The following is a 24,377-nucleotide window of genomic DNA, read 5'->3' as shown; positions in this document are numbered from 1 at the left end:
CAAAAGTGTGAAAGGAGTTGAGTGAGAAACTACTCTGGTGGAGGGGTCAAGAACAAGGGGGAGTAGAATGAAACTGATCCCTAAAAAACCCCAAAGTGACTTGGAGATAATTTATTTACACAGTGAGTGTTTAGAACTTGTTCTAGTGACAACCTTGGGTTTGAAGCCAAATGAGCGTAACTTGGCGTAGGTGCTGTCGTAGGTTGTCATTGGTTGTTGACAGGTGACGTCGGTTGTTGCCGGTGCTGACTTCGGTGAATTTCAATGTCGTAATCGCCGGCAGTCGCCAAAAAAATCGCTTAAGTGGGACAGGCCCATTAGTCCAGTCGCCGGTTTTTCGGCAACTTGCTACGACTATGACAGTCGCCGAAAAAAATCACCTAAGTGGGACAGGCCCAGAAAGAGCAGCATATTCTACAGACTCCCTCTGTACAGACTCCCTATACCCCTACTCGAGCGCTCAGGTCTTCTGAAGCTGACCTGTTAGCCTCTCAGTGCCACAGCATTAAAAACAATTGGTGAAGCAGCCTTTTTCAATGACGCCCCCAAGCTGTGGAATACTTGACCCAGGGCTATGAGAGTCGCCCACACAGTTGACATTTTTAAATGGCAGCTAAAAATCTTCTAATCTGACTTTACTCTGTATTTGACCTCAGTGTTTCAGTTTTTTGTCCTTTTACATTCTCAATTTTATATTATAAATCTATATTACTAAAAGTCTGATCTTGATCACTTCCTGTTGTTCTGTATATTGATTTTAGAAAAAACGCTGCCACTTACGACAGTGATTTTTTTGCCATCTTACTCGGAGTCCCCCTCCGCTGATCAGGTGCCGAGGGTTTTTCCCATCGACGAAAAATAAAAGAGTTATTAGTGTTTAAAAAATGTTGAGATTCTCTCTCCTGTCAATCACGCCATGAAGGCCATGCCCCTTCTGGTGGGAGGGACTATAAAACCCAGAAGTGTGGGCGTGGCTCAGTCTCTGCAAGATGGAGGACAGAGTGGTCACAACTCGCTGTCTTTAGTGGCCTTGCACCCAGCTTGAAATGGAATTTCAACGAATAGCCACGAGTCAACTGCCAGCCCACCAGCCGTGAGTGAGTGAGCTGCCAGCACAACAGGCATGAGTGACTAAGCCGCCAGCCCAAGAATCCATTCGGCCCACAATGTCCATACTGGCCCTCCGGGAACCAGTCGCTTCAGCCCACTACACCCATACTAGCGCTCCAGAAAGCCCCCCCCCCCCCCCCACTGTTCACCAATATTGGAATTGGTGGAGAGGGGGAATATTGCGTTGGGGGACCAGGCCTCCCGTTGGGTCCCACTTAGTCTAGTAGTTATATAAATCTGTGCTTTTTATGTTATTAACTGCCTGTCCTTACTGTTTTAAATTGTATTTTTGTTTAGACCTGGGTTTTTGTGCAGCCTAACCAATTTTTTACAAAGTTGTTGACAGACCTCCATGCTATGGAAAGATATGAAATGCCGGAGTAACTCAGTGGCTCAGCATCCCTGGAAAACATTCGTACGGGAGTCAGGAGTTATGGGGAGAAGGCAGGAGAATGAGATTGAGAGGGAAAGATAGGTCAGCCATGATTGAATGGCGGAGTAGACTTGATGGGGCCTAATTCTACACCTAGAACTTATGAACTTGCCAAACATGGATGGGTGACATTTTGGGTTGGGACCCATCTTCAGACTGATTGCAGGGGTGGAGGGAAAGAAAGCTGAAGAGTGGAGGGGCAAGAGCCAGTTCTACAGTATGCCATGTGTAAATGAAACTAGCATTCCATCTGCTTTCCTCACCACCTGATCTACATGTCCTGCCACCTTCAGGGCCACCAAGGTACACGAGTTCCTCAGTACTCCTCTGGACCCTTCCATGTGAGGTATGTGTCCTACCCTGATTAGACTACACAATATCCATTGCTCCATACCTCGACGTTTAGAGAGACAGCGCGGAAACAGGCCCTTCGGCCCACCGAGTCCGCACCGACCAGCGATTCCCCGCACATGAACACTATCCTACATACACTAGGGAACACATCACCGGGGACTTTACCACCCGTTTCAAATTGCCAGCGAACGACCACATGAAAAGTCAGATTACCAGAAAAAAGTCCGGAAAGCTCGGCGGTAAATTTGCGGCGCCGCCCCCGCCTTTTGTCCATTGAAAGTTCAGAAAACATTCTCAATACTTTCAATTGACAATTTCACTCCAGGAAGACAGTTTCGGTCTCCAGAGCAGAGAGTGAAACTGACATTGACTCCTAGTAACAGAATATCAAGATAAAAACATTGATTATTTTGCTTTAGAAGCCTAATTTGTTGTTGTTTTGAACAAGCGCCTTTCAGCAGCGGAGTCGTGCATCTGTCTCGCACGGATGGATCCAGGGATTTGGCGAGCAGCAAGGTAGGATAACCCGGGAAGAAGCGCAGGTAGACAGCAGCGCCACACACCCGCAATCCATCCCGACTTCAGGTGCTGTCTGTACGGAGTTTGCACATTCGGAATCAAGGGATATGGGGAGAAGGCAGGCACGGGTTATTGATTGTGGATGATCAACCATGAACGCATTGAATGACGATGCTGGCTCGAAGGGCCAAATGGCCTCGTCCTGCACCTATTTTCTATGTTTCTATTCTCCCTGTGACATGCGCGGGTTTCCCCCGGGATTGGCTTCTGTAGGATAGTGTTAATGTGCGGTGCGAACTCAGTGGGCTGAAGAGCCTGTTTCCGCGCTGTATCTCTGGTGGTGTGCGTTTTCACACTTCTATATTACCTGATGGGAGAAGGGAGAAGAGGGAGTGGCTGGTGTGAAGTGACGGGGTGGGTACAATTTGTTTACTTGTTTATGTATCAGTCTTTACTGAGTCGGTCTTTCACTGAAAAAGTCCATCTTGTTTGAAATGTATTCTTACTTGTTTATGAGGCATCATCAGGGTGAAGCAGAGGCCGTAGCGTTCAGGTGAGAGGGGCAACGTTTAAAGGATGGGACGGCTAGTGTTTATACACGTTGAGTGATGAGGGCTTGTGGGACAGACAGCATCTGTGGAGGCAAACAGACAATCGACGTTTCGGGTCAGGATCTTGCAACAGACAATAGACAACAGGTGCAGAAATAGGCCATTCGGCCCTTCGAGCCAGCACCGCCATTCAATCTGATCACGGCTGATCATCCCCAGTCAGTACCCCGTTCCTTCCTTCTCCCCATATCCCCTGACTCCACAATCATTGTTTGCCCTATCTAGCTCTCTCTTGAAAGTATCCAGAGAACCGGCCTCCACTGCCCTCTGAGGCAGAGAATTCCACAGACTCACAACTCTCTGTGAGAATAAGTTTTTCCTCGTCTCCGTTCTAAAAGGCTTACCCCTTATTCTTAAACTGTGGCCCCTGGTTCTGGACTCTCCCAACAGCGGGAACAGGACTGAGAGTTTAGAGGGAGGGAGTCAAGTGTCAAGAGTTTTATTGTCATATGTCCCGAAACGGAACAATGACATTTTAACTTTAGTCAGTGTAAGGTAGTGTAAAGTTATGAGGGTGAGGGGTGAGATAGAAGATATGAGGGTGAGGGGTGAGACAGGGGCTGGTGTGTCATAGATGGAACCAAGTGACACATTTAAGGCATTAGATCTGCTGCCTCACAGCGCCAGAGACCCGTGTTTGATCCTGACTACATGTGCTGTCTGTACGGAGTTTGTACGTTCTCCCAGTGACTGCATGGATTTTCTCCAGGTGCTCAGGTTTCCTTCCGTACTCCAAAGACGTACAGGTTTGTAGGTTACTTTGCATGGGTAAAATTGTCCCTCGTGTGTGTAGGATAGTGCTAGATCGCAGCTTGGCGGGTACTCAGTGGGCCGAAGGGCCTGTTTCTGTGCTTTATCACTAAAGTATAAAGTGAACAGGCAGATGATGGGCAAATGGAGCAATGTGTGGGAGGGGAAGAACATGAACACACCAGGCAAAAGTAAAGATGCAGATGTACCAGATGGGATGAGGGGAGGGTGGGGGTGAAATCAGGGGCTGGAAAATGGAGTGGAAACACCAAACTCTGTGGGGGAATAAAAAGAGCTGTTGCAGGACTGATAGAAAATTGCGTCAGGAACAGGAAGTAAAGATTGGTTGTGAAAAATCACTTGTTGAATCAGAGGGAAGATGGGACTTCCCCAGGGATGGGCACCAGGAAATCTTTCCCACGCATTTTTTCGTTTTGTTTAGTTTTTTATCATGTGTACCGACGTACAGTGAAAAGCTTTTGTTCTGTTCCAACCAGTCACAGACAATACATGATTACAATCTGAAGAAGGGTCTCGACCCGAAACGTCACCTATTCCTTCGCTCCATAGATGCTGCCTCACCCGCTGAGTTTCTCCAGCAATTTTGTCTACCTTCGAGTTTTCCTACATCTGCAGTTCTTTCTTAAACATGATTACAATCGGGCCATTTACAGTGGAGGATACATGATAAATGATTACCGTTTAGTGCAAGGTAAAGCCAGTAAAGTCTGATCAAGGATAGTCCCAGAATCACCAATGAGGTAGAGAGTAGTTCAGCACTGTTCTCATGTTGTGGTAGGATGATTCAGTTGCCTGATAACAGCTGGGAAGAAACTGTCCCTGAACCTGGAGGTGTGCATTTTCACACACCAAAACTTTTTACCTGATGGGAGAGAGGAGAATAGGGAGTGGCCAGGATGCGACTCGTCCTTGATTATGCTGCTGGCCTTGCCGAGGCAGTGTGAGGTATAAATGATGTCAATGGAAGGGAGGTTGGTTTGTGCGCTGGTCTGGGCTGCGTCCACAATTCGCATCCGTGGTACATTGCACCACCAGGAGATGTGATGTACCGGGGCTCTCCGCTCCGGCTGATTAATGTGTATGCCTCACCTGTGCGGAGTGAGCGGCTGGCCGTTCTCCAGCTGCTCCCACCACTGCTGGCCACATCCCGGCAGCTCGTTCTGGCCGGTGACTTCAACTGCATCATCGATGTGGCTGGACGATCCGGCAGTGCCGACAACAGGTGCTCTCGGGGCTGCTGTACTTGGCGCAGGTGTGGCCTGTCCCTCCCTCCTATGCCACAGGGATCACCCACGCCGTCTTCCAGTTCATCTGGGGGTCGAGGATGGACCGGGTGCGACGGGCCACAATGTACAAGTCAGCAGACAACGGGGGTAAAAACGTGCCCAACGTCGCCCTCACCCTGATGGCCTCCTTTGTGTGTGGCTGCATCAGGCGGAGTGTAGAGCCAAGGCACGTGGGCACCAAGTGTCACTACCTGCTGAGGTTCTACCTGTCCCCGGTGTTGCGAAGGATGGGCCTGGCGCAGATGTCACGCAATGTACCAGTCAGCTGGACATTGCCGCCTCATCTGTCGTTCATGGAAAAGTTCTTCCGGACCAACACCTTTGACCACAAGTCCATTGGGCAGTGGTCAGCACGGAACGTCCTGCAGGCACTGCAGGGAAAGGACTCGATGGATCCGGTGGATTAGTTCCCAGAGCAGACTGCCCAGCTTGCCTGGCAAAATGCCTCATCGCCAGAACTCACCAACAAGTACCAAGACCTGGCTTGGCTGGCGGTGAGGGGAACCCTCCCAGCCAGATCCTTCCTGCACCGTCGGAACCTCACTACCAGCGCACGCTGCCCTCGGGACGGCTGCTATGGAGAGGAGACAGTTGCCCACCTCTTTGCAGAGTGTGGATTTGAAAAGCGAGTCTGGAGAGGTTTGCAAGGGTCCCTGTCATGGTTTATTCCGAACAGCTCCGTTACAGAGGACTCTGTGATTTACGGACTGTTCCCAGGGACGCATTCAGAGACTGACATCGAGGGCTGCTGGAGGGTCATCAACTCGGTGAAAGATGCTCTTTGGTCGAGCGTTGTTGACCTCCCAGCGGAGCGAGATGTCCACAGGATATGACTGGCCCGCTGCAGACTGCAGGAGTATGTGCTGAGGGAAGCACTGAAGCTCGGTGCAGTCAACGCCAAGGCTCGGTGGGGGAGGATCAGTCTAGGTTCCTTCCGCTGCTGGACATGGGGGGCAGGGTGTGGTGGAGACGCCCCTCAAAATAAGGGAAGGGATTCCACGCCAGGGGGCCACATGAGTGGCAAGAGTGTGGGGTAAAATTGTGAAATTTGGGTAATGTGTGGAAAAAGTATTGAATGTTTTGTTTAGCCTCTGAGAATGTCGGATGAATTTTTTGCCCGGTTCATGTATTTTATATATTTACTACTTGAAGAAAGTTTATTTTGAAATTTAAAAAAGTCTGTGATACATGGCCAGGGTAGCTCAGGAGACAGTTTAATCAGCCAGTCATCAACAATAATCAGGCTCTTGAACACTAGACAACACTAAACTCAGCAATGAACATCTATAGACTGCCTTTGGCTGCAATCAGATGTTGCCTGTCCACTGCATCACTCCAGCACTTTGTGTTTGGGAATAAAAGTTAAAACAGGCCCCTTTTGTAAATGTGAATGTACAAACGGGCGTCTGGGGTGAGTGCGGGGAATAGAGGTGTAAGGGTCAAGTCATGAAAGTTAGGAGGAGGAGGTGGACTTTGATCTATGAACACTAATCACAGTCATGTTCATAAGTAAGGAGTATAATTAGGCCATTCGGCCCATCAAGTCTACTACGCCATTCAATCAAACTCCATTTCCTGCCTTCTCCCCATAACCCCTGACACCCGTACTAATCAAGAATCTATCTATCTGCCTTAAAATATTAATTGAAGGGCTCCAGAGCGTTCTGTGGCAATGAATTCCACAGATTGACCACCCTCTGACTATAAAAAATCCTCCTTATCTCCTTCCTGAAGGAACGTTCTTGGCCATGGAACTGCACTGAGGTTACAAAAGACAAGGCTGTGAACTAGCAAGGAAACAGAAAGTGGAAATTAGCAACGGAGCCAGCAAGATGGCTGAAGGTCCCACCAACGTCAGACTAGGATCTGTGCGCTACCTGTGCTGTGGCGTGATGAAGTGTCCAGAGTTAGCTTTACATTCCCCCCCCCCCCCAACCATCCTGCAGGGAGCTTGTGTCCAGGGCAGTTTAAGTTTAGTTTAGTTTGGAGATACAGCGTGGAAACAGGCCCTTCAGCCCACCAAGTCCACACTGACCAGCGCTTGCCCGCACGCTGGTTCTATCCGACACACTTTACTGATAAAATAAAGAAGGACACATTTAGTTTAGTTTAGAGACATAGCTCAGAAACTGGCCCTTCGGCCCACCGAGTCCATGCCCACCAACAATCCCCGCACAAAGCATCCCGTGTCAAGTCCTCCTTAGTTCTGCCTCCCCCCTCCCCATCCCCTCCCCCTCCCCCACGCTGGGTCCCCCTTTGTTCTCCACCCCCCCTCCCCACCCCCTCCCCCTCCCCCAACGCTGGGTCCCCCTTTGTTCCCGGCAGCTCCCACGTGGCCGATGTCCTCAGCAACCGCCGCAACGACCTCCTCGACAGACGATAGAGAAATGAATGAAAAGAAAGAAGAATTGATTTTCTGCAGATGAATGGATCAAAGGTTGGCTGCTGCAACTTGATTATTGTTCCATGATTGACTGCGACATGTTTATGGAGGTCACTCCACACCTCCTGTAAAGAACAACATCCACCAGTTCCTCTTCAAGCCATGTTTCAATACTTGTAAGAATTTCATTGTCCTATCTTGGACACATGACAATAAAACTCTCTTGACTTGGCCTTTGTTACTTGGGGCATTGAGTACAAGAGTCAGGATGCAGTTCTGTAAGACTTTGATCAGACCGCATTTATAGTATTGTGTGCAGTTCTGGTTGGCAGCATTACAGGAAGGATGTGGAGACTGTGGGGAGAGTCCGGATGAGGTTTAACAGAAGGGGGCCTGGATTAGAGGGTTTTAGTTGGAAGGAGAGGTTGGATAAACTTGGATTGCTTTCTCTGGAACGTTGAGGATTGTGCGGAGACTTGATAGAAGTATATAAAATTATGAAAGGCATAGATAGGGTAGACAGTCAGAACCCTTTTCACAGTGTGGAAATGTCCAACATTAGAGGGCATAACTATGTGGTGAGAGGGGGAATGCAACACTCAAGGAGGCACACCAATGCCTCTACTTCAAGTGGACACTGAGGAAGTTCAGCAAGTCTCCAGTGACTCTTCTACGGATGCACCACAGAAAGCATGCAGTTGGGCTGCATCACAGCTTGGTTTCAGAACAGTTTGGCACAAACTGCAAGAAATAGCAGAGAGTTATAGATGTAGCCCAGTCCGTCACACCAGACAGACCTCACAATTTATTCCATCTTCACCACGTTACCTCGGGAAAGCAGCCAACATAATCAAAGACTTGTCCCGCCCAGGTTAATCCAACTTCTCCCATCCGGCACAAGGCACAGAAGCTTGAAAGCGCGCCCACCAGACTCAGGAACCGCTTCTTCCCCTCTGTTATCAGGCTTTGAATGGTCCATCCATAATCGATGGTACTTTTCGATTCACCTCTGCTCCATTGCAGACACTAGACTTTGTCTCTGGAACTGATGCGCTACAATGCCGAGAACTATATTCTGCACTCTGTACCTTCCCCTTTGCTCTACCTGGTGTACTTGAGTTTGGCGTGATTGTATTTATGTATTGTATTATCTGATTTAATTTTAGTTTAGTTAAGAGATACAGCGTGGAAACAGGCCCTTCAGCCCACCGAGTTCGCGCCAACCAGCGATCCCCGCACACTAACACTATCCTACACACACGCTAGGGACAATTTACAATTTTACTGAAGCCATTTAACCTACAAACCTGTACGTCTTTGGAGTGTGGAGTGTGGGGGAAACCTTTCTGGTCGGAGGGGTTGCCTTCCTCCGAGCAGCGACTTCGACCTGTCCTTGCGGCCTACCAGCGGGTCCTGGAGCGACGTTTCCCTGAGGGGACCTGGCCAGAACATCGGCTTTGGCGGCGGCGCAGAACATCGGCTTTGGCGGCGGCGCAGCGCTGGAGCGCTATTGCGGAGCGGGCGATGCCTTTCCTGGGTCGCCGGGCTGGAACTCCAGTATGCTGGGACCGCAGATGAGAACATCGTGGAGCCGCGATTCTGTGGAGCGGCCAGCTGCGGCGCTGAACTTTACATCCCGGAGCCTGGGATCTCTTGCCGAGATCGCCAGTGTGTGGAGCTCAGTTCGGCGCGGTCTGTTGGCTTGGAAGCCGCAGTCTCCGGTGGGAAGGCGGCCGTTCCTGGCACCCCAAGCCGCTGGGGGTTCTCCCGACGCCGGAGCACCATCACCCGGCGAGAACATCGGGCGCCGTGGCGGCGACTGTGGAGGCCTCAATAGGCCCGACTTTGGGTGGACAAGAGGATGGGGACTGGACTTTGTGCCTTCCCCCACAGTGGGAATCACTGTGGGGGGATGTTTTTGTGTTGAACTTCTTTTTGAATGCTATGTTGTATTTTTATTAGTGTGCTGCAAGGACATCAGAATTTCCCCTGAATAAGGGTATTAATAAAGTTTAATCTAATCTAATCTAACCAGAGATCCCGGAGAAAAAACACACGATCACGAGGAGAACGTACAAACTCCACACAGACAAGCACCTGTAGCCATGATCGAACCCGGCTCTCTGGCGCCGTACGGCAGCAACTCTACCGCTGAGCCACCGTACCACCTGTTCTTTGTTGTACTGCTCTATGTTCTAATGCTGACACGCACTGCCCTGAGCACTTCTGCAAAATGTACGCTGCACTGCTCACAGTTCAGAAGTGAATAGGAAGAGCCGGAGGAAGGAAAATAAGTGGTTAGGGACAGGGAACTAATATTCTTTTCTCATTCCTAGTGACCATCAGAAAATCCCCCTGCAATAAATGAAATTTTCTTTTTTTTCACCGAGCACCATTTTTCATTCAGGGTATTACCCCTGGGACTCTTTCGTGAAAATAAGTATTACTTTCTTGGTAGATTTGTGTCAACAAGTTTATTATTAGAGAATCAGGGATTTGTTTCGCAATGGGCACATTTATTTCTGCTGAATGTCTCGAGTCTGAGCTCACCGGTGAACAGTCCTCTGACCACTGGTTGGTGCAGTGGTTCAGCAGGTGGCGCTGTTGTGGGCAGGATTCGATCGGGAACTCTGGCGCTGTCTGTGTGGAGTTTGCATGCTCTATCTGTGACCGAACATAGAAGAGAGCAGAAGAGAGAGAGTTTTACGTTCTCCCCGTGACCTGCGTGGGTTTTCTCCGAGATCTTCGCTTTCCTCCCACACTCCAAAGACATACAGGTTTGTCAGTTCATTGGCTTGGTATAAAAAAAAGTAAATTGTCCCTTGTGTGTGTAGATAGTTAATTTTTAGTTTAGTTTAGAGATACAGCACGGAAACAGGCCCTTTGGCCCACCGAGTCCGCGGCGACCAGCGATCCCTGCACACTAACACTATCCTACACACACTAAGGATAATTTATATTAATACCAAGCCAATTAATGTGCGTGGATCGCTGGTCGGCGCGAACCCGATGGGCCGAATGGCCAGATTCTGTGCTGTACTAAACTGAAGTAAAGTAAGTGTTAGTGGATCCAGGAGAGTGAGTGAGTGCAATAGGGCCGGGAGAGGGAAGGCCGTGTATGGCTCCTCTGATTCAAGCTGTGCTGAAAGTGCTGGGAAAGTTTCCAGGAGATGAAGTCATCTTTCGGTTCTGTTGAAAAGCCGTCAACCTGAATCATTAACCGCTTCACTCCCGGCCTCACCTGATGTGTCTCTGCAGCATTTTCTGTATTCAATTTGAGTTGCTGCCTCACAGCGCCAGAGACCCGAGTTCCTGACTATGGGTGCTGTCTGTACGCTGTTTAGTTTAGTTTAGAGATACAGCGTGGAAATTATTCCTTGCGTGTGTGTGTGTAGCTTAGTGTTAGTGTGCGGGGATCACTGGTCGCTTGGACTCGGTGGGCTGAAGGAAATGTTTATACGCTGTATCACTAAACTAAACTAAAAAATAAACTTTGGTTTAGTTTATTATTGTCACGTTTACCAAGATACAATGCAAACTGTTTTTGTTATTCCATCAGCAGGAAGTCTATATGTGATTACAACCAAGCCGTCAGATGCAGATACAGGATAAAGGGAATAATGTTTAGTGCAAGATAAAGTCAATTAAAGTCTGACTAAAGATAAGGAAGTTGAGATGTGTTGGACAGAACTACAGATGCTGGTTTAAACTGAAGACAGACACAAATAGCTGGAGTAACTCAGCACATCAGGCAGAATCTCTGGAGAGAAGTTTTGGGTGAAGACCCTTCTTCAGACTGAGAGTCAGGGAAGAGGGAAACTAGAGGTATGACAAGGTACAGAAGAAATCAGAGCTGGGACCGTCAGCCAAAGAGCCCACAATGGTCCATTGTTGGCTGTGGAGTGGGTGATAACGAAGGGATACAAACAGTGAAACTAGCAGGATAACTAGGGTGGGGGAGGGATGGAGAGAGAGAGAGAGTGAATGCAAGGGTTACTTGAAATTAGAGAAATCAATATTCATACCGCTGGTTGTAAGCTGCCCAAGCGAAATATGAGATGCTATTCCTCCAATTTGCGTGTGGCTATTGTCAGTAACTTGTAAACGGATTCACCTTTGAAATATCAATGCATTCACTGTGTTGCAGGGTGACAAGACGGGTGGCTAGGCTGCTCCAATGTGCTTTGCTGCTTTTGTGTTGCAGAACAGGTAAGAATTCATTTCCACTTCTCTGAAAAGGTCCATTAGTTTCATGAAGTAACGCCACTGCCTCACAGCGCCAGAGACCCGGGTTCGACCCTGACCTCGGGTGTTGCCTGTGTGGAGTTTGCACGTTCTCCCTGTGACCATGTGGATTTTCTCCGGGTGCTCCGGTTTCCTCCCACATCCCAAAGACGTGCGGGTTTGTAGGTTAATTGGCCCTCTGTAAAATTACCCCTAATGTGTACGGAGTGGATGGGAAAGTGGGATAACATGGAACTAGTGTGAATGGGCGATCGATGGTCGGTGTGGGCTCGGTGGACCAAGGGGCTTGATTTCATGCTTAGTTTAGAGATACAGTGTATGTTTTGGCCCACCGAGTCCACACAGACCAGCGATCACCCCACATACTAGCACCAACCTACATACTAGGGACAATTTACACTTTATAGATGCCAATTAACCTACAAACCTGAATCTTTGGAGTGTGGGAGGAAACCGGAGCACCCGGAGAAAATCCACGTGGTCACGGGGAGAACGTGCAAACTCCGTACAGGCAGCACCCATAGTCAGGACCAGACCTGGGTCTCTGGCGCTGTGAGTCAGCAACTCTCCCGCTGCACCACCCTCTGTAACTCTAAAAAGATGCACGGATCACCTCTGTTGTGTCTGAGATTATGCTTCATCTGTCTGTCGACAGCCTGTCCCACACATACACCAGTGGTGGGGCAACCTCAGCCTGTGGGAAGCACGCCCCGGAGAGGACTCAATCCAAGCCTCAGTCATTTCAGCCTTCCTCCATGTGAGTGACAAAGTTATAGTTTCAGATCCCAGTCCACAGGGATTGCCAGTGGCCAGAAGGTTCTCGACTGCGAGTGCCCAGACTTAGTGACAGCTGTGACTCTAGGACAGACGGACCCGCAATAACCCTGGGAGATGAAGAGGGGGACTTTGAGCTGCAGTGCTGCCATAACACAATAGTTGCGTTCCTTAGAAATATTGTATGTTATACTTTTTCTTCAGAAAAAGAGGGTGGACCAACGGTAGAGTTACTGCCTCGCAACGCCAGAGACCCGTGTTCAATCCTGACTATGGATGCTGTGTGTACGGAGTTTGTATCTCCTCATGACCCGTGTGAGTTTTCTCCGGGTGCTCCGGTTTCCTCCCACACTCCAAAGACGTACATGTTAGTAGGTTAATTGGCTTCGGTAACAATTGTAAATTGTCCCTAGTGTATGTAGGAAAGTGTTAGTGTGCGGGGATCGCTGGTCGGCGTGGACTCGGTGGGCCAAAGGGCCTGTTTCCGCGCTGTATCTCTAAACTAAAAAAAATGTGTAGGAAGGAACTACAGATGCTGGTTTGAGTCGAAGATAGACATAAAATGCTGGAGTAACTCAGCGGGACAGGCAGCATCTCTGGGGAGAAGGAGTGGACGAGACCCTGGCTTATTTTGTCCTTATTTTATTCCCAGTGTCGCCGTCTAGCCTCACAGTGACGGGGATTGTGGGTGAAAGTGCCCTCCTGCCCTGTCTGGACACCAACGTGGGGGAACAAGCCAACAATGATATTCGTGTTTACTGGCAGGTGGCCACTCGGTTAATCCATTCCTTCCATATGGGCAGAGAGGACAACACATCGGGCCTGGGCACCAGGGCAAGGCTGTTCACCGCAAAGTTCAAACACGGCAACTTCTCCCTTCTTCTCACCAACCTCCGAGTGAGCGACGCAGCCACGTACACATGCCTCATTCAGTTGAAACACCCCACTGAGGGCAACAGCGTGGTTCTACGAGTTACAGTCACACTACAAGTAGCAGGTAAAGATTCATGATCTTTGTTTTTAAGCTTTTCTTTGTAATAACAGCGGTGGTGTCTGGAGAAGGGTCTCACCCATTCCTTCTCTCCAGAGAACCTGCCTGTCCCACTAAGTTACTCCAGCATTTTATGTCTGTCTTCTGTGTAAACCAGCATCTGCAGTTCCTTCCTACACAATGGTGGTGACAAGTGGAAGTTGTCAAATGTAGCAATGATACAAAATTTTGAGATTTAAAAAATCAAGTCTGCAATTTATCCCATCAGATAAAGCATAAAAAGAAGTTTAATTTGACACCTAATTCACTTTCATATCTTCAGTATTAAAAAAGATATGGCCATTTTCATACTCGGAAGTTAGCATCTTGTTCCCAATTGCTTTTTCATTGACTTAACACAAAAGCTGTGATTGAGGACAGACAAAAGCCCATAACTTTCTTAACAATTACGAGAACTGAAATAAATTTTCAGTTATTATAGATTGAAGCATTCTGAAACAAATATGAAACAATCTTACTTGGATGACCTGAAATTAAAGCATATAATTAGTTAGTTACCTAATTGTAGCTAATTACAAAATTCAATTACTAGATCTCAACATCTATCCATTTCTTAAGAAAAAATTAACATTTTTAAATAGTCTGTGTCCAAATAACATTCACACAATAATTCACAATATAACATGATTTATAAATCTCATTGTCATGAATTTATAGGCCAAATGGAAGGAATTTAGTGTTTAATTCCTGTAAATTAATGGCAATTTAAATCATCTTGTGAGTGGGATTTTGTGGAATGCGATCGATTGGAATGTTGCGGTTTGCGGTGAATTTAAACCCCATATCAGCAGGAAAAACACTGCCGGTTCGTATGAGGCCTAAATCGCCTTTTCGCAACGTAAAATTTGGATTAAGGTCATCCTAAGAAGCACGTTTATATGTAAAATAAACGGCTTTCCTTTAACTGTCCCGTACGGGAGATCCATCCCGTTGTCGGCGTTGACGGCATTAGAAGTGGATTTTTATTTTACTCCAGCGCTGAAATTGTCCTGCGGATTAAAAAAAAATTCACAGAACGGCAGTCGGAACAATTCTTCAGCATTAGCTTGCAGCCCGAGAAAATATATCTCAGACAGGCAGGAGAAAACGGCATTTTAACCCCGCCCTCCCCCCTCAAAGGCGCCAAAGTCGCGCACACGGCCAGTGGCAGAACTGCAGCACCGCTGAAGGTAAGTTTTGTAACATACCTATAAAATGTAAGCATACTTAGGAAATTTAGTTTAGTTTAGTGATACAGCTTGGAAACAGGCCCTTTGGCCCACCGAGTCCGTGCCGACCAGCAATCCCCGCACAATAATACTAGGGACAATTTCACATTTATACCAAGCCCATTAACCTACAAACCTGTACAACTTTGGAATGTGGGAGGAAACCGGAGCTTCCAGAGGAAACCCACGCAGGTCACGGGGAGAACGTACAAACTCCGTACAGACAGCGACCGTAGTCAGGATCAAACCTGGGTCTCTGGCGCTGTGAGACAGCAACTCTACCGCTGCGCCACCGTGCTGCCCAATGGACTTGTTCCTTCTATATTACTCGTAATGGTTGTGACCGACTCGTTTCCCTGATCGTTGCTCTGTACACTCAAGATCGTCATCGTCTGCAGATATTCTTCAGGACCCAGCAGTAGCTGATAGGTGGAACATAGAACAGTACAGCACAGGAACGGACCTTTCGGCCCAGCAAACATGATACCCAGCTAAACTAATCTCATCTGCCTGCACTTGATCCACATCGATCTAATCCCTGCACTACCATGTCAAACACCACTGTCGTATCTGCCTCCACCACCACCACTGGCAGCGTGTTCCAGGCACTCATCACCCTGTGTCTGTGTGACACAACTTGCCCCGCACATCTCCTTTAAACTTTGCCCCTCTCACCTGAAAGCTACACCATCTAGTCTTTGACATTCCCACCCTGGGGATAAAGGGTTTAACTGTCAACACTAAAGCTCTTGGAATTTTATTTACTTCCTAACAGATCTCCAATCTGTCTCTGATGCTCCAGAGACAAAAAAACTATGTCATGAGCAATCTTCTCTCTTCACCAATTTAAAAATGGCACCGATTTGGACTGGCTGGTCTTTGTTTGCCGTGTGGAAGAGAATATGGATGATTAAGTGTGTAGATGGCACCAAAATTGTAGGTGTGGTGGACAGTGAGGAAGGTAGTTTATAGTTGCACCAGGGTCAAGTTCAACTGGGGAAATGGGCAAGCGAATGGCAGAGTTCTTTACAGAACTCTTTTCATTGTACCTCAGTACACGTGACAATAAACTACTCAAACTCAGCTGCAATTTAATTCAATGGAATGCAACATTTTGTACATTTAACCCAGGCCAGCATGTACACAGTGAATGAAAGGGAGATTCTTAGAACTGAGAGACCGTGGGATACAAGTACATAAAGGTGGACACACAATCCCTCTGATTCCTCCTGACACTGATTCCTCCTACTAGTTTGTGTCTATCTTTGATTTAAACCAAAGCTCTGTGATGAACAGCCTTAGGGAGGAGGATGGCTCGGTAACATCCTTGCAGATGGACATGCTGAGGATCTGCAAAACCTTTTAAACAGATTTGTGCACCAGAAAGGCCACGGACAGCACCGCCTCCCAGAATTTCCTGTCCTCTATCACGGAGGTCTTGGAGGACAGCAAGCGGGAGAGTTTGAACCAACCACTGACCCTAGAGGCGCTGACTGGCTCCATCCATTCCTTTGACGAGTAAAACTCCTGGAAATGATGGCTTACCGGCCGAGTTGTATTCGGCTCTGTGAGACTGGGTGGGCCCGGACCTGCTGGAAGTGTACAACGACATGCTTCTAGCCGGCAGCATGTCAGACTCCATGAGGAAGGGCAGCATCACCCTAATCTACAAGCAGAAGGGGGAGATGAAGGATATAAAGAATTGGAGACCCATCTCTGTCACGATTTATTCTGAACAGCTCCGTCACAGAGGACTCTGTGATTTGCGGACTGTTCCCAGAGACACATTCAGAGACTGACATCGAGTGCTGCTGGAAGGTCATCAACTCGGTGAAAGACGCTCTTTGGTCTGCCCGAGCGTTGTTGACCACCCAGCGGAGCGAGATGTCCGTCGGGGAATGTTGCCGACTGGCCCGCTGCAGACTGCAGGGGTACGTGCTAAGGGACGCACTGAAGCTCGGTGCAGCCAACACCAAGGCTCGGTGGGGGAGGACCACAGTCTAGGGTCCTTCTGCTGCTGGACATGGGGGGCAGGGTGTGGTGTAGACGTCCCTTAAAATAAGGGAAGGGATTCCATGCAAGTGGGCCACATGAGTGGCAAGGGTGTGGGGTAAAATTGTGTGATTTGTGTAAACAGTATTGAATGTATGTATAGCCTCCGAGAATGTTGGATGGAGTCTTGTAAGGATCATGTGTTGGATATATTTATTTCTCAAAGAAAGTATATTTTGAAATTTAAAATAAAAGTGTGTCGAGGAACAGTGAAAAGCTTTTGTTGGGTGCTAGCCAGTCAGCGCTGTCTTGTTAATGTTAACGCTGCTGTTCCATTCCAGCCCACTTTGCCAAGCCGACCCTGAGTACGCATCTGTCGGAGGGACAGCAAGGTGCAGGAGGGGTGCTGAGGCTGACCTGCTCCTCCTGGGGAGGGTATCCAGCCCCATCAGTGGGCTGGACCTGCGGGTCCCTGAACCTAGATCCGAACAGCACGGCCACAACCCACACCGACTGCTCCCCGCAGAGACTGTGCAACGTAACCTCGTTCCTGTGGGTGTCTGCTGGAGTACACTGCATCACCTGTAGCATTTACAACACCAGGCTGAAGGAGAAACAAACTGAAACCTTTACCGCAAGTAAGTGGGAAAAAAAAATCTCTCTCCTTGAAAAACTCCCTCAATATAGACAACAAACTTAACATTTCAAGTTGACTTTACTGGACTTTATCTTGCACTAAAGGTTATTCCCTTTATCCTGTATCCGTACATTGTAATCATGTATAGGAAGGAACTGCAGATGCTGGTTTACACTGAAGATAGACACAAATTCAAGATTCAAGATTCAAGAGAGTTTATTGTCATGTGTCCCAGATAGGACAATGAAATTCTTGCTTTGCTTCAGCACAACAGAATATAGAAGGCATGAATACTGACCAGATCAGTGTGTACATATACCATTGTATGAATATATACACATATGAATAAATAAAACAGATAAAGTGCAAATAAACAGATAATGGGCTATTAATGTTCAGAGTTTTGTTTGAGTTGAGTTCAATGGCTGTGGGAAAGAAGTTGTATCTGAACCTGGACGTTGCAGTCTTCTGGCTCCTGTACCTTCTACCTGAAGGTAGCGGGGAGATGAGTGTGTGGCCAGGATGGTGTGGGTCCTTGATGATACTGCCAGCCTTTTTGGGGCAGCGACTGCGATAGATCCCCTCGATGGTAGGGAGGTCAGAGCTGATGATGGACTGGGCAGTGTTTACTACTTTTTGTAGTCTTTTTGCTCCTGGGCGCTCAATTTGTCGAACCAAGCCACGATGCAACCGGTCAGCATGCTCTCTACTGTGCACCTGTAGAAGTTAGAGAGAGTCCTCCTTGACATACCGACTCTCCATAATCTTCTCAGGAAGTAGAGGCGCTGATGTGCTTTCTTTATAATAGCATCAGTGTTCTCGGACCAGGAGAGATCTTCAGAGATGTGCACGCCCAGGAATTTGAAGCTCTCGACCCTTTCCACCAATATAAACGGGACTGTGGGTCCCCATCCTACCCCTTCCAAAGTCCACAATCAGTTCCTTGGTTTTGCTGGTGTTGAGGGCCATGTGATTGTGCTGGCACCATTTGGTCAGTCGGTCGATCTCACTTCTATACTCTGACTCGTCCCCATCAGTGATACGTCCCACAACAGTGGTGTCGTCAGCGAACTTGATGATGGAGTTCACACTTTGACCGGCTACGCAGTCATGAGTAATTGCTGGAGTAACTCAGCGGGTCAGGCAGCATCTCTGGAGAATGGGGACAGGTGACGTTTTGGATTGAGAGATTTCTTCGATTGTAATCATGTATAGTCTTTCCGCTGGCTGGATAGCACGCAACAAAAACAGCTTTCCAATGTACCTCGGTACACGTGACAATAAACTAAACTAAACTAAACTAAATGTCTCTTGGCTATTCAACCTGAAACGTTGAATACTTCTCTTCCCATAGATGCTGCCTGACCTGCTAAGTATTTTCTATTTGTTATTTCTGGGATCCATAGAATACAAAAAACGTATTGACTTTCACTGAGATGACGATTCCGTTCTGTCATAATTCTTTGATATGTTGAGCTCCTATTTCACGCCCCATAACTATGCCATCACCGGCTGTAGCTGGTGGCAAAGTTATAGAAGATGTCAGGGGTTATGGGGAGAAGGCAGGAGAATGGGTTTAGGAGAGAGCGATAGATCAGCCATGATTGAGTGGCGGAGTAGACTTGATGGGCCGAATGGCCTAATTCTGCTCCTATCACTTATGAACTTATGAAGATCCAGCACAGAACAGGCCCTTCGGCCCACAATGTCTGTGCCAAGCATGATGCAAAGTAAAACCGATCTCCCCTGCCTTCTCATGATCCATATCCCTCCGTTCCCTGCATATCCCTGTGCCTAACTAAAAGCCTCTTAAACACCACTATCGTATCAGCCTCCACCACCACCCCTGACAGCGCATTTCAGGCGCCCACCACACTCTGTAAAAAAACTGATCTCTCACTTCTCCTTTAAACTTTCCCCCTCACCTATTTCGGGCAATCAAGGGTAGTAAAACAATTGGAAGTAGTGAAAGGGCCATTGAGAATTTAAAATGGCATTCAGCGCAGTTGGGAAACACCGGGGTGGCACAGTGGCGCAGCGGTAGAGTTGCTGCCTCACAGCGCCAGAGACCCGGGGACGATCCTGACTACGAGTGCTGTCTGTACGGAGTTTGTACGTTCTCCCTGTGACCTGTGTTGGCTTTCTCCGGGATCCCCAGTTTCCTCCCACACTCCAAAGACGTACAGGTTTGTAGGCTAAATGGCTTGGTATAATTGTAAATTGTCCCTAGTGTGTTAGTGTGCGGGGATCGCTGGTCGGCGTGGACTCGGTGGGCCAAAGGGCCTGTTTTCGCGCTGTATCTCTAAATTTAAAAAAATGTGCAGGAAGGAACTACAGATGCTGGTTTAAGTCGAAGATAGACATAAAATGCTGGAGTAACTCAGCGGGACAGGCAGCATCTCTGGGGAGAAGGAGTGGACGAGACCCTGGCTTATTTTGTCCTTATTTTATTCCCAGTGTCGCCGTCTAGCCTCACAGTGACGGGGATTGTGGGTGAAAGTGCCCTCCTGCCCTGTCTGGACACCAACGTGGGGGAACAAGCCAACAATGATATTCGTGTTTACTGGCAGGTGGCCACTTGGTTAATCCATTCCTTCCATATGGGCAGAGAGGACAACACATTGGGCCTGGGCACCAGGGCAAGGCTGTTCACCGCAGAGTTCAAACACGGCAACTTCTCCCTTCTTCTCACTGACCTCCGAGTGAGCGACGCAGCCACGTACACATGCCTCATTCAGTTGAAACACCCCACTGAGGGCAACAGCGTGGTTCTACGAGTTACAGTCACACTACAAGTAGCAGGTAAAGATTCATGATCTTCGTTTTTAAGCTTTTCTTTGTAATAACAGCGGTGATGTCTGGAGAAGGGTCTCACCCATTCCTTCTCTCCAGAGAACCTGCCTGTCCCGCTGAGTTACACCAGCATATTGTGTCTGTCTTCTGTGTAAACCAGCATCTGCAGTTCCTTCCTACACAATGGTGGTGACAAGTGGAAGTTGTAAAATGTAAGCATACTTAGGAAATTTAGTTTAGTTTAGTTTAGTGATACAGCTTGATATACCACAGTTGTGAAACACCGGGGTGGCACGGTGGCGCAGCGGTAGAGTTGCTGCCTCACAGCACCAGAGAACCGGGGACAATCCTGATTATGGGTGCTGTCTGTATGGAGTTTGTACCTTCTCCCTGTGACCTGTGTTGGTTTTCTCCGGGATCTCCAGTTTCCTCCTACACTCCAAAGACGTACAGGTTTGTAGGCTAAATGGCTTGGTATAATTGTAAATTGTCCCTAGTGTGTTAGTGTGCGCGGATCGCTGGTCGGCGCGGACGTGTTGGGCTGAAGGGCCTGTTTCTGCGCTGTATCTCTAAACTAAACTAAAACTAAGGGGATTAGTTTAACATGGCATCGTGTTTGGCACAGACATTATGGGCCGAAGGGCCTATTCCTGTGCTGTACTGTTCTGTGTGTGAAGGAACTGCAGATGCTGGTTTACACCGAAGATAGACGCAAAACACTGGAGTAACTCAGCGGGACAGGCAGCATCTCTGGAGAGAAGGAATGGGTGAAGTTTTAGGTCGAGGCCCTTTTCGAAACCTGATCTGAAGAAAGGCCTCGACCCGAAACGGCACCCATTCCTTCTCTCCAGAGATGCTGCCTGTCCCGCTGAGTTACTCCAGCACTTTGTGTCAATTTTCTGTACTGTTCTATGTTCTATATGAGAATTTTCCAGGTACACCGGCCTTCACCAGATGTTGCGCAGTGTCTTGTACGTGGGTCCCTGCATAAATTTATCATTCACTGGTCATTCCCACTGCCCAGTTTGACCTTAAATACAAGTTAAATTTTCATCAACTATCTGCCTTCACCACCACTCCAGGCAGCACGTTCTATTGGGTGGCATGGTGGCTCAGTGGTAGAGTTGCTGGCTTACATCGCTTACAGAGAACCGGGTTCGATCCTGACTACGGGTCCTGTCTGTACGGTGTTTGTACGTTCGCCCCGTGACCGCGCGTTAGTTTTTTCCGAGATTTCCAGTTTCCTCCCACACTCTAAAGACGTACAGGTTAATTGGCTTGGTATAAATGTAAATTGTTCCTAGTGTGGGATAGTGCTAATGTGCGGGGATCGCTGGTCGGCGCGGACTCGGTGGGCCCAAGGGCCTGTTTCCGCACTGTATCTCTAAACCTCTAAACTACAATGTATTCCTCATACCTCCAAGGATTCTGTGGAAAATTGCATGAAAGTTTTTTTGGTTTCTGATTTTTAATATTTGCATCAATATTGAGCGGATGTTTCTGTGTCAGTGTCTTTCCCGCTAGAGAATACGAAGGAAATGGTTGTGTCGAAGAGAGCCAAACGTTTCTGGTGGGTTGAGCTGATCGCCATCGCTGCTATCACAGTGCTGCTGCTGCTCTGCCTCTTTCTACGAAATGTTTTACTAAATGGTGAGTGTTTTAACCTCTATAATTTAGCGAAATTAAACATAAGAGCAGGCTAGAAGGTTTGACTTGGTAGACACAAAATTCTGGAGTAATGCTGGACTCCATCATCTTCAGTGTAAACCACATCTGCACATCCTTGAGATAGACACAAAATGCTGGAGTGGACTTTCCGGGTTGAACATGGAATGAACAGCTGTGTGTGAGCGTGGCTCCCAAATTCTGCTCGAGTCTACTTGTTTATCTTTGTTATATTTTTGAGATAACCCACTATTAAACACTATGAAGGACTCGAGGCAGTATTAAGCACCTGATACAATAAGTAAAATGAGCCGCCGAGCTAAAACGGGGAAAAGACGGCAAAATCTCAAGCAAGAGTGCTGCAGCTTTGGCACCGCTGCCTGAAGCTGGCCTTGAACTACCAGAGGATCTCGAGAGGCTTCGTTCAGCACTCCTTGCCGATATGACACAAGCGGTTAACTCTGTCCTAAAAAGAGAACTTGAAGTGGCTTTGTCGCCGGTGAACACCAGTCTGGAGCAAGTTAAATCCTATTACGAAATGCATGATGAACGCATTCGCGAGGTTGAAGACGGCCTGAATGACCACAGTGACAGACTGGTGAGCGCTGAAACTGCCATAGCTACAACAGAGTGAAAATGCGCTTCTGAAAGTGAAGCTAGATGACCTCGAGAACTGCTCGCGGAGATCCAACCTAAAGGTGGTCGGGATTCCCAAAAAGTTGGAAGGTTCGGACCCTGTTAAATTTATGACTGAGTTTTTTGAAGAAGTGCTGGGGGCTGATTGCTTCCCAAGACCTTGGCGTGATCTTTGATTCCACCCTCTCCCTTGAGCCTCACATCCGCCATGTCATTAAAACCTCCTTCTTTCATCTCCGCAACATTGCCAAACTCAGACCCTCTCTCACACCTCCCGCTGCTGAAAGACTCATCCATGCCTTCATCTCCTCCCGACTGGACTATTGCAACTCACTTCTCCTTGGCATCAGCTCCACCTACTTCAACCAACTCCAACTGGTCCAGAACGCAGCCGCCCGACTCATCACCCACACCAAATCCTGGCACACATCACTCCAGTCCTCAAACAACTTCACTGGCTTCCCATCTCCCACCGGATCACCTACAAAATCCTGATCCTCACCTATAAAGCCCTCCACCATCTGGCCCCCCCATATCTCACTGACCTCCTCTCCCCCTACCAACCCTCACGGTCCCTCAGATCCACATCAGCCGGTCTCCTCTCCATCCACAAGTCCAACCTCCGCAGTTTTGGGGACAGAGCCTTCTCCAGGGCAGCTCCCAGGCTCTGGAACTCCCTCCCCCAACTGATCCGCAATTCCGTGTCCCTCACCATCTTCCAGTCCCGCCTCAAGACCCATCTCTTCACCTCTGCCTATCCTTAGCCCCACGTCCCCCTCCCTTTTCATCTGTGCATTAATTGCCTCATATTGTGTTTTGAATTGTATTCTGTCTTTACTTTGTGTACTAGTCATGTCTCTACTATTTATTTCATTCCCCTTACTTGTTTTTCCTCTACCTGCTAAATTTTTGTAAGGTGTCCTTGAGACTCTTGAAAGGCGCCCATAAATAAAATGTATTATTATTATTATTATTATTATGCATTTGCGTGCCCACCGAATTGGACCAACACTAACGAACGTCCCGAATATCAAGCCATCTAAGCCAAGAATGTTCCTGGTTCTCTTTCATTACTTCCAGGATAAACATCGTATCATCACCAAACGGAGGCAGGAACTGTCCTTCCGAGGGCACTGGGTGTTTTTTCATGAGGATTTCAGCGCGGAGCTGGGGAGAAAACGTGCAACTTTTAGGGAAATAAAATCCCTGCTCTACGAGAAAGGGGTTTGGTTTTACCTCCTGTATCCTGCCCGGCTCCAGGTCACTCATGAAGGTAAAAAGCACGACTTCGATACACAAGTGGCTGCCAAAAAGTTTCACTACTCGCGCTGGGGAGGTGACGGCCGTGAAGAACAATGACCTTTTAGGATATCCACGCGGCATTGGCACCGCCTCCTGCGGCAGTAAACTGTTCATCTTTGTAACATTTGTTCATTCTTCAGTTTAATTTGTGGAACGCGACTGAGCTGAACTGCCATACTACAGAATTTGAGTAGTGAGTTGAGGACTTTTAAATGTCTATAATTGCTCTCTGGGATACAATTTTTTACTTCCTTCTTTCTCGTAATGCTTTGCTTGTCCGGGGTTATATTTAGTCTGTCTGTCTGTCTATCTTTATCATATAAAACTGTGTGCCTGCAGTCCGGCTGCCTTTCTGCCTTTTGATTCGTTCCCATCGTGTGATGTCACAATGCCCAATGCTCGCAGATGTCCAATCGGGATGGAACCATTTACATATGCCTTTGCATAAGCCCCAGCCCCTGTTGACCGTGTCATCGTGTGATGTCACAATGCCCAATGCCCAAAGAACCAGACTGGTTCCTGGGATGTCAGGACTTTCATATGAAGAAAGACTGGATATCTTTTAGAATCTTATGTTTCTATGTTTCCCTCTCCTCACCCCTCGACT

The 24,377-nt window shown here is 48.0% G+C and overlaps 1 protein-coding gene across 1 annotated transcript; it reads left to right on the top strand.

Annotated features, from left to right (window-relative positions):
* Positions 1-2,194: 2,194 nt before the first annotated feature.
* On the top strand, positions 2,195-23,827 carry LOC116966824 (CD276 antigen-like). The gene is made up of 7 exons (XM_033013164.1): positions 2,195-2,413; positions 11,615-11,676; positions 13,139-13,483; positions 17,079-17,375; positions 21,677-21,817; positions 22,237-22,430; positions 23,549-23,827. Exons 1-7 carry the CDS (start codon positions 2,385-2,387, stop codon positions 23,825-23,827), a joined length of 1,347 nt encoding a protein of 448 aa, XP_032869055.1. The 5' UTR covers positions 2,195-2,384.
* The last annotated feature ends 550 nt before the right edge of the window (positions 23,828-24,377 follow it).

This window comes from Amblyraja radiata, chromosome 38 (genome assembly GCF_010909765.2).
Source record: "Amblyraja radiata isolate CabotCenter1 chromosome 38, sAmbRad1.1.pri, whole genome shotgun sequence".
NCBI lineage: Eukaryota > Metazoa > Chordata > Chondrichthyes > Rajiformes > Rajidae > Amblyraja > Amblyraja radiata.
The sequence above is the reverse complement of the archived record's forward strand: the minus strand, read 5'-3'. Positions and strand labels throughout refer to the sequence as shown.